At 63.6% G+C, this 12,276-nt stretch overlaps 1 protein-coding gene across 1 annotated transcript; it reads right to left on the reverse strand.

The window, feature by feature from the left end:
• Positions 1 to 328: 328 nt before the first annotated feature.
• Positions 329 to 11,998, reverse strand: LOC137465667 (ER membrane protein complex subunit 10-like). Its single transcript, XM_068177729.1, has 7 exons — positions 11,855 to 11,998; positions 10,473 to 10,530; positions 7,785 to 7,897; positions 6,376 to 6,480; positions 4,998 to 5,179; positions 2,597 to 2,690; positions 329 to 541 (listed from the first exon to the last, which is right to left on the reverse strand). The coding sequence occupies exons 1-7, from the start codon at positions 11,963 to 11,965 to the stop codon at positions 344 to 346; spliced, it is 861 nt and encodes a 286-aa protein (XP_068033830.1). The 5' UTR covers positions 11,966 to 11,998; the 3' UTR covers positions 329 to 343.
• Between the last annotated feature and the right edge of the window lie 278 nt (positions 11,999 to 12,276).

Consider the following 12,276-nt stretch of genomic DNA (forward strand, 5'->3'; position numbering starts at 1 on the left):
TGGGGGGGTCACACCCACATTTGGGTCTCTCACAGATTTGGGGTCACCCAGATTTGGGGGGGGTCACACCCACATTTGGAGTCTCTCACAGATTTGGGGTCACCCAGATTTGGGGGGGGTCACACCCACATTCGGGGTCTCTCACAGATTTGGGGTCACACCCAGATTTGGGGTCTCACCCCCACATTTGGGGTCTCTCACAGATTTGGGGTCACACCCAGATTTGGGGTCTCACCCCCACATTTGGGGTCTCTCACAGATTTGGGGTCACACCCAGATTTGGGGTCTCACCCCCACATTTGGGGTCTCTCACAGATTTGGGGTCACACAGATTTGGGGGGGGTCACACCACATTCGGGGTCTCCCACAGCTTTATTGCCCATCCCCCACGTGGGGGGGTCAGGGGGTGATTTTTTTTTGGGGGGGGTCTCACCTGACCCCCGCCCCCCCCCCCACCCCCCGTGCCCCCCCCCTGCGCCCCCCCGGCGTCGGGGGCTCCGGACATCATGAGGAAGAGCACGATGGGGATGATGTACATCCACTGTGGGGAGAGGAGGGGGTCACCCCGAATCAGCCTAAATCACCCCAAAATCCACCCCAAAATCAGCCCAGAATCCACCCCAAATCACCCCAAAATGAGCCCAAAATCCACCCCAAAATCCACCCCAAATCACCCCAAAATGAGCCCAAAATCCACCCTAAAATGAGCCCAAAATACACCCCAAAATGAGCCCAAAATCCACCCTAAAATGAGCCCAAAATCACCCCAAAATCCACCCCAAATCACCCCAAAATGAGCCCAAAATCCACCCTAAAATGAGCCCAAAATCCACCCCAAATCAGCCCAAATCACCTCAAAATGAGCCCAAATACAGCCCAAAATGAGCCTAAAATCACCCCAAAATCCACCCCAAAATCAATCCAAAATCACCCCGAAATCCACCGCAAAATCAGCCCCAAATCACCCCAAAATTCACCCAAAATTTGGGGGTGCCACCCCAAAATCAGCCCCAATTCACCCCCAAATTCACTCCAAATTTTACCCCAGAATCCACCACAAATCACCCCAAAATCCACCCCAAATCACCCCAAAATCCACCCCAAAATCCATCCAAAATCAGCCCCAAACCACCCCAAAATCCACTCCCAAATGGAAAACTGGGGGTCACCCCAAAATTGGCCCCAATGAGGGGGTCACCCCAAAATCCACCTCCCAAATGGGGGCATCACCCCAAAATCAGCCCAAAATCAGCCCAAAAACACCCTAAATCTACTCCCAAAAGGGAAATTGGGGGTCACCCCAAAATCCACCCCAAAATCCCCTGCAGATGAGTGGGGTCACCCCAACACCCACCCCAAATGGGGTGCTCACCCCAAAATCCACCTAAAATCACCCCAAATTCAGCCCCAGATCACCACAAATGGGAAATGGGGGAGTCACCCCAAAATCCATCCTGAATCACCCCATGATCACCCCAAAATCCACCCCAAATCACCCCAAAATCAGCCCAAACCCCCCCCACAATGGGGAGGGGTCACCCCGAAACCCACCCTGCCCCCATCTCAAACGGGGGGGGTCACCCCAAAATCCCAATCCCGCGAGGTGTGGGGAGAGTTTGGGGATGCAGGAGGGGTTTGGGGGATGCAGGAGGAATTTTGGGGGTGCAGGAGGGGTTTGGGGGTTCAGGAGGAGTTTTGGGGGGGCCAGGAGGGGTTTGGGGGTTCAGGAGGGTTGGGGGGTTCAGGGGATTTGAGGTTTTTGGGGTGTAGGTGGATTTTGGGGCAGTGAATTTTTGGGTGGGATTTGGGGGTCCTGGGTGATTTTTGGGGTGTCCCAGGTGGTTTTGGGGTGCCCCAGGTGTTTTCTGGGGTTCCCGGATGAATTTTGGGGTGTCCTAGGTGATTTTTGGGGTGCCTCAGGTAGTTTTTGGGGTCCTCAGGTGGTTTTGGGGTCCCCAGGTGGTTTTTGGGTGTTCCAGGTGATTTTTGGGGTCCCCAGGAGGTTTTGGTGTCCCCAGGAGGTTCTGGGGTGTCCCAGGTGATTTTTGGGGTCCAGGAGGTTTTGGGGTGTCCCTCGGTGTTTTTGAGGTGTCTCCAGGAGGCTTTGGGGTCCCCAGGAGGTTCTGGGGTGTCCCAGGAGGTTTTGGTGTCCCAGGAGGGTTTTGGGGTGTCCCAGGTGATTTTTGGGGTCCCAGAAGGTTTTGGGGTGTCTCAGGTGATTTTTGGGTGTCCCAGGTGATTTTTGGGGTCCCCAGGAGGTTCTGGGGTCCCCCGGAGGTTTTGGGGTGTCCCCAGGAGGTTTTGGGGGTCCCCAGGAGGTTCTGGGGTCCCCCGGAGGTTTTGGGGTGTCCCCAGGAGGTTTTGGGGTCCCCAGGAGGTTTTGGGGTCCCCAGGAGGTTCTGGGGTGTCCCCAGGAGGTTTTGGGGTGTCCCAGGTGATTTTTGGGGTCCCAGAAGGTTTTGGGGTGTCTCAGGTGATTTTTGAGTGTCCCAGGTGATTTTTGGGGTCCCGAGGATGTTTTGGGGTGTCCCCAGGAGGTTTTGGGGTGTCCCCAGGAGGTTTTGGGGTCCCCAGGAGGTTTTGGGGTGTCCCTCACGTATTTGGCAAAGAAGGATTTCTGCTCCTGCGGGTTCCGCGCGCGCTGGGCCTGCTCCTGCTCCAGGTGCCGGATGAAGGCGGCGGTCTCAGGGCTGGGGACAGCGGGGACAATGGGGACAATGGGGACATCGGGGACAGCAGGGACATTGGGGACAGCGGGGACAATGGGGACATTTGGGACAGCCAGCGGACATTGGGAACATCAGGGGGTTGGGTACACTGGGGACATGGGTGACATCAGGGACATTGGGGACAGCCAGGGGACATTGGGGACATCGGGGAGACATTGAGGGGGTTGGGGACACTGGGGACATCGGGGACATTGGGGACATTGGGGACATCGGGGAGACATTGAGGGGGTTGGGGACACTGGGGACATCAGGGACACTGAGGACATTGGGGACATCAGGGACACTGGGGACACTGGAGACATTGGGGACATCGGGGACATTGGGGACAGCCAGGGGATATTGGGGCCATTGGGGACATTGGGGACATCGGGGACACTGGAGACATTGGGGACATCAGGGACATCAGGGACACTGGGAACATCGGGGACACTGGGGACATTGGGGACATCGGGGACACTGGGGACATCGGGGACACTGGGGACAGCCAGGGGACATTGGGGGACACTGGGGACATTCAGGACATTGGGGACATCAGGAGGGGACACAGGGGGTCACGGCCACCCCAAAACTTCCCCCCTGCCCCCAGGGGTAACCCCCAAAACTGAACCAGCCCCAAAATCACCCCAGGGTCACCGTGTCCCCATGTCCCCGTGTCCCCAATGTCCCACAGTGTCCCCATGTCCCAGTGTCCCAATGTCCCACGGTGTCCCCATGTCCCTCAGTGTCCCCAGGCTGTCTCTTGCTGTCCCCACGGTGTCCCCATGTCCCTCAGTGTCCCCAGGCTGTCTCTTGCTGTCCCCACGGTGTCCCCATGTCCCTCAGTGTCCCCAGGCTGTCTCTTGCTGTCCCCACGGTGTCCCCATGTCCCTCAGTGTCCCCAGGCTGTCTCTTGCTGTCCCCACGGTGTCCCCATGTCCCTCAGTGTCCCCAGGCTGTCCCCACAGTGTCCCCCCGTCCCTGTCACTCACGTGGCAGCAGGGCGTGGCACGAGGCCACCGAGGCTTGGGGACTGCCAGGTCAGTGTCCCCAGTGTGTCCCCACGTCCCCCCCGTGTCCCAGTGTCACTCAGGTGCTGGGGACACCCAGGTCAATGTCCTCCACTGTCCCCCCATGTCCCCGTGTCCCCACATCCCCCAATGCCCCCTGTCCCCATGTCCCCCCATGTTCCCCCGTCCCCTGTTCCCTGTCCCCATCCCTGTCCCCTGTCCCTGTGTCCCCCCCATATCCCCATGTCCCGTCCCCATCCCTGTCCCCATCCCCGTCCCTGTCCCCATCCCCATCCCCTGTCCCCATCCCTGTCGCTGTTCCTGTCCCCATCCCCGTCCATGTCCCTATTCCCATCCCCCGTCCCCATCCCTGTCCCCTGTCCCCATCCCTGTCCCCATCCTCATCCCTGTTCCCGTCCCCGTCCCTATCCCTTTCCCCATCCCCATCCCTGTCCCCGTCCCCATCCCTGTCCCCTGTGCCCATCCCCGTCCCCGTCCCTGTCCCCATCCCTGTCCCCATCCCCATCTCTGTCCCCATCCCCATCTCTGTCCCCATCCCCATCCCTGTCCCCATCCCCATCTCTGTCCCCATCCCCATCCCCATCCCCATCCCTGTCCCCATCCCCATCCCCATCCCTGTCCCCATCCCCGTCCCCATCCCCATCCCCGTCCCTGTCCCCTGTCCCCCATCCCCGTCCCCGTCCCCATCCCTGTCCCCTGTCCCCATCCCCATCCCCATCCCCGTCCCCGTCCCTGTCCCCATCCCCGTCCCCATCCATGTCCCCCATCCCTGTCCCCATCCCCATCTCTGTCCCCATCCCCATCCCCATCCCTGTCCCCATCCCCATCCCCATCCCCGTCCCCATCCCCATCCCTGTCCCCTGTCCCCCATCCCCGTCCCCGTCCCCATCCCCATCCCTGTCCCCTGTCCCCTGTCCCCCATCCCTGTCCCCATCCCCGTCCCCATCCCCTGTCCCCTCTGTCCCCATCCCTGTCCCCATCCCCATCCCTGTCCCCATCCCTGTCCCCGTCCCCGTCCCTGTCCCCATCCCTGTCCCCGTCCCTGTCCCCTGTCCCCTGTCCCCTCTGTCCCCATCCCTGTGCCCATCCCCATCCCCATCCCTGTCCCCCATCCCTGTCCCCTGTCCCCCATCCCCATCCCTGTCCCCTGTCCCCCATCCCCGTCCCCATCCCCATCCCTGTCCCCTGTCCCCCATCCCTGTCCCCATCCCCGTCCCCGTCCCCATCCCTGTCCCCTGTCCCCTCTGTCCCCGTCCCTCACGTGGCGGCAGGCAGGGGCTGTCTCAGTGCCACCGAGGTGTTGAAGAGCTCCAGGTGCCCATCCTCCACCTGGGAGCCCCGGCAGGTGCCCGGCGCTGCCACCACCCCCAGGGCCACCACGTGCCCGGCCACGTCCAGGTGCAGCGACAGCTGGTCCGACAGGTGTGACTCCAGCAGGGCACACTGCCACACGGCAGGGGACACGGCAGGGGACACGGCAGGGGACACGGCAGGGGACGTGGGGACACGTGAGGGGACATGAGGGGACAGGGACATGGGGACACATGAGGGGACATGAGGGGACAGGGACATGGGGACACATGAGGGGACATGAGGGGACAGGGACATGGGGACATGGGGACATGGGAACACGTGAGGGGACACGAGAGGGGACATGTGAGGGGACATGAGGACAAAGGGATATATGAGGGGACAGGGACACGGGGACACGGGGACACATGAGGGGACATGAGGGGACATGAGGGGACATGAGGGGACAGGGACACAGGGACATGGGGACAAGGGGACACGAGGGGACATGAGGGGATGGGGACACAGGGACATGGGGACAAGGGGACACGTGAGGGGACATGAGGGGACAGGGACATGAGGACATGTGAGGGGACAGGGACACAGGGACATGAGGAGGTGTCCCAGAGTGTCTCAGGACATCCCAGGGGTGTCCCCAGTGTCCCCAGGGTGTCCACAGGATGTCTTAGGTCAGGGTGTCCCCAGGTGTCCCCAGGTGTCACAGAGGTGTCCCAAGGGTGTCCCAGGGGTGTCCCCAGAGTGTCCCCAGGGATGTCCCAGGTCAGGCTGTCCCAGGGTGTCCCCAGTGTCCCCAGAGTGTCCCCAGGGATGTCCCAGGTCAGGCTGTCCCAGGGTGTCCCTAGTGTCCCCAGAGTGTCCCCAGGGGTGTCCCAGAGGTGTCACAGAAGTGTCATAGAGGTGTCCCAGGATGTCCCCAGGGTGTCCCAGGAGTGTCCCAGGGTGTCCCCAGGGTGTCCCCAGGTGTCACAGGGATGTCCCAGGTCAGGGTGTCCCCAGAGTGTCCCCAGGATGTCCCAGGTCAGGCTGTCCCAGGGTGTCCCCAGTGTCCCCACAGTGTCCCCAGGGGTGTCCCAGGGTGTCTCAGAGGTGTCACAGAAGTGTCATAGAGGTGTCCCAGGGGTGTCCCCAGGATGTCCCCAGAGTGTCCCCAGGGTGTCCCAGGAGTGTCCCAGGGTGTCCCCAGTGTTCCCAGGGGTGTCCCCAGGGTGTCCCCAGGTGTCACAGGGATGTCCCAGGTCAGGGTGTCCCCAGAGTGTCCCCAGGATGTCCCAGGTCAGGGTGTCCCCCGGGGTGTCCCCGTGTGTCCCAGGGGTGTCCCTGTCACTCACCGCCCTGACGAAGGAGGTGACAAACTCGGAGCCGCCCTCCTCTCCTGGGCCCAGGGGCCTGCGGGGGACCCGCACCCGGTACAGCCCGTCCCGCGCGGCCACCTCCTGTGGGGACACCGGTGTCACCGGTGTCACCAGTGTCACCCAGTGTCACCCAGTGCCACCCTAGTGTCACCCAGTGTCACCCAGTGTCACCCCTGACCCGCACCCGGTACAGCCCGTCCCGCGCGGCCACCTCCTGTGGGGACACCGGTGTCACCGGTGTCACCAGTGTCACCCAGTGTCACCCAGTGCCACCCTAGTGTCACCCAGTGTCACCCAGTGTCACCCCTGACCCGCACCCGGTACAGCCCGTCCCGCGCGGCCACCTCCTGTGGGGACACCGGTGTCACCGGTGTCACCAGTGTCACCCAGTGCCACCCTAGTGTCACCCAGTGTCACCCAGTGTCACCCCTGACCCGCACCCGGTACAGCCCGTCCCGCGCGGCCACCTCCTGTGGGGACACCGGTGTCACCGGTGTCACCAGTGTCACCCAGTGTCACCCAGTGCCACCCTAGTGTCACCCAGTGTCACCCAGTGTCACCCCTGACCCGCACCCGGTACAGCCCGTCCCGCGCAGCCACCTCCTGTGGGGACACCGGTGTCACCGGTGTCACCCAGTGTCACCCAGTGCCACCCTAGTGTCACCCAGTGTCACCCCTGACCCGCACCCGGTACAGCCCATCCCACGCGGCCACCTCCTGTGGGGACACCGGTGTCACCTGGTGTCACCTCAGTGTCCCCAGTGCCCCCCTGCTGTCCCTCTGTCTCTCGCTGTCCCTTCAGTGCCCCCCATGTCCCCCCGTGTCCTGGTGTCACCTCGTGTCCCGATGTCCCCCCATGTCCCAGTGTCCCCGCCATGTCCCGGTGTCCTCACGTTGTCCCCCCGTGTCCCTTGTGTCCCGGTGTCCCTGTGGTGTCCCAGTGTCCCTCCCGTGTCCCCCGATGTCCTGGTGTCCCCGCAGTATCCCCATGTCCCCCGTGTCCCGGTGTCCCCCTGTCCCCCCATGTCCCCCCATGTCCCCCCATGTCCCCCGTGTCCTGGTGTCCCCGCAGTATCCCCATGTCCCCCCGTGTCCCGGTGTCCCCCTGTCCCCCCATGTCCCCCCGTGTCCCCCCGTGTCCCCCGTGTCCTGGTGTCCCCGCAGTATCCCCATGTCCCCCCGTGTCCCGGTGTCCCCCTGTCCCCCCATGTCCCCCCGTGTCCCCCCATGTCTCCCGTGTCCTGGTGTCCCCGCAGTATCCCCATGTCCCCCCGTGTCCCCCCATGTCCCCCGTGTCCTGGTGTCCCCCTGTCCCCCCACGTCCCCCATGTCCCAATGTCTCCGTGTCCCGGTGTCCCCGCGGTGTCCCCGGTGCCGTCCCTGACCCGGAGCCGGGCCCGTTCCTCGTCCCCGAGCGGTTTCTGGGTCAGCGCCAGCGCGGGCTCGGGGCCCCAGCTCAGGGCCAGCGTCCCCCGGCGGCGGAACCGCGGTGCATCGTCTGGGGATGGGGACAGGGACATGGGGACAGGGGACAGGGACAGGGAGAGGGAGAGCAGACAGGGACAGGGGACAGGGACAGGGGACAGGGGACAGGGACAGGGGACAGGGACAGGGGACAGGGGACAGGGACAGGGAACAGGGGACAGGGGACAGGGACAGGGATGGGGACGGGGACAGGGACAGGGGACAGGGACAGGGGACAGGGACGGAGACAGGGGACAGGGACAGGGAGAGCAGACAGGGACAGGGGACAGGGGACAGGGAACAGGGACAGGGACGGGGACAGGGACAGGGACAGGGGACACAGATGGGGGAATGGGGATAGGGGGACATGGGGACAGGGGGAGACAGAGACATGGAGGGACAGGGGACACGAGGACATGGAGACATGGGGACAAGGAGACATGGGGACATGGCATTGGCACCCAGGACAGCCCGGTCCCCATGCCCCCGGTGCCACCCCTGTGCCCCCAGTGCCACCCCTGTCCCCATGTCCCGAGTGCCACCCCCAGCCTGGCGTCCCCGGTGCCACCCCATGCCCCCAGTGTCACCCCTGTCCCTCCTCCCCCAGTGTCACCCCTGTCCCTCCTCCCCCAGTGTCACCCCTGTCCCTCCGCCCCCCGTCCCCATGTCCCAGTGCCACCCTATCACTGTGTCCCCAGCCCCCAATGTCCCCAGTGCCACCCCCAGCCTGGCGTCCCCAGTGCCACCCCTGTGCCCCCAGTGCCACCTGTGTCCCTGTACCCTCAGTGCCACCCCTGTGTTCCCAGTGCCACCCCTGTCCCAGTGCCCCCATTCCCACATCCCCAGCGCCACCTCCATGTCCCCATCCTGCCACCCAGCTCAGTGTCCCAATGTCCCCATGTCCCCAGTGTCCCCCCAATGTCCCAGTGTCCCCCTGTCCCTGTGTCCCCAATGTCCCCATGCCCCATGTCCCCAATCTCCCCAGCGATGTCCCCAATGTCCCCTGCGATGTCCCCAATGTCCCCTGCGATGTCCCAATGTCCCCTGTGATGTCCCCAGTGTCCCCAGCGATGTCCAAATATCCCCAGCAATGTCCCCAATGTCCCCAGTGAGGTCCCCAATGTCCCCAGCGATGTCCCCAATGTCCCCTGCGATGTCCCCAGTGTCCCCAGCGATGTCCCCAATGTCCCAGGCGATGTCCCCAATGTCCCCAGCGATGTCCCTAATGTCCCCAGTGATGTCCCCAATGTCCCCTGCGATGTCCCCAGTATCCCCAGTGATGTCCCCAATGTCCCCTGCGATGTCCCAATGTCCCCTGTGATATCCCCAGTGTCCCCTGCGATGTCCCCAATGTCCCCAGCGATGTCCCCAATGTCCCCAGTGATGTCCCAAATATCCCCAGCGATGTCCCCAATGTCCCCAGCGATGTCCCAAATATCCCCAGCGATGTCCCCAATGTCCCCAGCGATGTCCCAAATATCCCCAGCGATGTCCCCAATGTCCCCAGCGATGTCCCCAATATCCCCAGCGATGTCCCCAATGTCCCCTGCGATGTCCCAATGTCCCCTGCGATGTCCCCAGTGTCCCCAGCGATGTCCCCAATGTCCCCAGTGATGTCCCCAATATCCCCAGCGATGTCCCCGGCGATGTCCCCAATGTCCCCTGCGATGTCCCCAATATCCCCAGCGATGTCCCCAATGTCCCCTGCGATGTCTCAATGTCCCCTGCGATGTCCCCAGTGTCCCCAGCGATGTCCCCAATGTCCCCAGCGATGTCCCCAATGTCCCCTGCGATGTCCCCAATGTCCCCAGCGATGTCCCCAATGTCCCCAGCGATGTCCCCAATGTCCCAGGCGATGTCCCAAATATCCCCAGTGATGTCCCCAGTGTCCCCAGCGATGTCCCCAATGTCCCCAGCGATGTCCCCAATGTCCCCTGCGATGTCCCCAGTGTCCCCAGCGATGTCCAAATATCCCCAGCAATGTCCCCAATATCCCCAGCGATGTCCCCAGTGATGTCCCCAATGTCCCCAGCAATGTCCCCAATGTCGCCAGTGATGTCCCCAATGTCCCCAGCGATGTCCCCAATGTCCCCTGCGATGTCCCCAATGTCCCCAGTGATGTCCCCAATGTCCCAGGCGATGTCCCCAGCGTCCCCAGTGATGTCCCCAATGTCCCCAGCGATGTCCCCAATGTCCCCTGCGATGTCCCCAATGTCCCCAGTGATGTCCCCAATGTCCCAGGCGATGTCCCCAGTGTCCCCAGCGATGTCCCCAATATCCCCAGCGATGTCCCCAATGTCCCCTGCGATGTCCCCAGTGTCCCCAGTGATGTCCCCAATATCCCCAGCGATGTCCCCAATGTCCCCTGCGATGTCCCCAATGTCCCCAGCGATGTCCCCAGTGATGTCCCCAATGTCCCCAGTGATGTCCCCAGTGTCCCCAGCGATGTCCCCAATGTCCCCTGCGATGTCCCCAATGTCCCCTGCGATGTCCCCAGTGTCCCCAGCGATGTCCCCAATGTCCCCGGCGATGTCCCCAGTGTCCCCAGCGATGTCCCCAGTGTCCCCAGTGATGTCCCCAGCGATGTCCCCAGTGTCCCTGTCCCTCACCCAGCTCGAAGGAGTGCTCCAGGCTCAGGCTCACCCGGCAGCTCTCAGTGTCACCGGCCTGGGGGGACACAGGGGGACATCAGGGTGACACGGGGGTGACACGGGGGTGACACGGGGGTGACACGGGGGTGACACCAGGACAGGGACACGGGGGTGACACCAGGGGGATGCCAGGGGGACACAGGGGTGACACAAGGGTGGCACCAGGAGGACACAGAGGTGACATCAGGGCGGGGACACCCCCAGGAGGAAGTGGGGGCACCCCACAGGCCTCATGAATATTAATGACCGGCCCCACGCCCTCATTAATGCTAATGAGGCTCTGCAGCTTCAACCCCCTCATGAATATTAATCACCTGGCAGGAACCAGAACCGCCCCTCATTAGCATGAATGAGGTGGAGCAGGCTCATTACTTTGAACCTGAACCACGTTAATTAATATTAATGAGGGCAGCCCGCGGCCCCGCCCCTCGCAGCTATGGCCTCTATTAGTTTATACACCCCTAATTAATATTAATGAGGACAGACACGCGGCCCTGTCCCTTGGGATACTGGTGCTTGTTCTGCACGCCCCTAATTAATATTAATGAGGACAGCACACGGCCACGCCCCTCGCAGCTACGGCCGCCGTTAGTTGACCCACCCCTAATTAATATTAATGAGGACAACTCACGGCCACGCCCCTCGCAGCTACGGCCGCCGTTAGTTGACCCACCCCTAATTAATATTAATGAGGACAGCACACGGCCACGCCCCTCGCAGCTACGGCCGCCGTTAGTTGACCCACCCCTAATTAATATTAATGAGGGCGGCGCGCAGGCTGAGCGGAGCGATCCGGGCTCTATGGGCACGCAGCCACGCCCCCCTCATTAATATTAACGAGCCCCCATCCTGCACGGGGCCCTCACGCACACCGGGTACCGGGTACAGAGTGCCGGGAACCGAGTGTACCGACTACCGGGCGCTGGCCCCGCACCGAGGACGCTCCGGGCTCCCGCAGAGCCGCCCCCGCTGCCCCGGTGATCCCGGAGCTCACCCTGGTGCCGGTGCCGGTACCGGAGCCCCCCCAGCAGAGCTCCTGGCCCCGCATCCCGACCCCCGCTCACTCCAGTCCCGGTACCGGGGCTCTCCCGTTCACTCCCATCCCGGTACCGGGGCTCTCCCGCTCACTCCCATCCCGGTACCGGGGCTCTCCCGCTCACTCCCGTCCCGGTACCGGGGCTCTCCCGCTCACTCCCGTCCCGGTACCGGGGCTCTCCCGCTCACTCCTGTCCCGGTACCGGGGCTCTCCCGCTCACTCCCATCCCGGTACCGGGGCTCTCCCGCTCACTCCCGTCCCGGTACCGGGGCTGCCCCGCTGCCCCCGGAGCCCCCGTGCTCACCCTGGTGCCGGTGCCGGTACCGGAGCCCCCCCGGCAGAGCCCCCCGGCCCGGCCCAGCGCCGCCCCCGCAGCCAGCAGCGCCAGCAGCGGCACCGGCCACGGCGCCGCCATCTTGGAGCGCGGGGTACGGCGGGAACGGGGCGTGGTCATATGGGGCGTGACCAGATCGGGGCGGGACCAGAGCGGGGGCGGGGCTGCCACGGAGGGGGCGTGGCCATCTTGTGGGATGGGGCGTGGTCGGTGGGAGGGGAGGGGCTTCTGTGAGGGGGCGGGGCCAACAATGCTCCCCATTGCGTGTCCCCCCTCCCCCACCCCACATCCAGCTCGGGAACGCCCAGGATGGACAGAGCGACCCCCCAGTCACCCCTGAGACCCCTCCCAGTCACCTCTGGGACCTCCCAGTAACACTGAGACCCCTCCCA

Source organism: Anomalospiza imberbis, unplaced genomic scaffold (genome assembly GCF_031753505.1).
Source record: "Anomalospiza imberbis isolate Cuckoo-Finch-1a 21T00152 unplaced genomic scaffold, ASM3175350v1 scaffold_101, whole genome shotgun sequence".
NCBI lineage: Eukaryota > Metazoa > Chordata > Aves > Passeriformes > Viduidae > Anomalospiza > Anomalospiza imberbis.

What these genes read in the sequence shown, in the direction of transcription:
- LOC137465667 (XM_068177729.1), bottom strand. Translation starts at nt 11,965, where the DNA reads ATGGCGGCGCCGTGGCCGGTGCCGCTGCTGGCGCTGCTGGCTGCGGGG. An exon ending in GTACCGGCACCGGCACCAGG is followed by an intron (nt 10,531 to 11,854) that starts GTGAGCACGGGG and finishes GTGTCCCCCCAG; the next exon opens with GCCGGTGACACTGAGAGCTG. An exon ending in CAGCCCCTGCCTGCCGCCAC is followed by an intron (nt 2,691 to 4,997) that starts GTGAGGGACGGG and finishes CGCTGTCCCCAG; the next exon opens with CCCTGAGACCGCCGCCTTCA.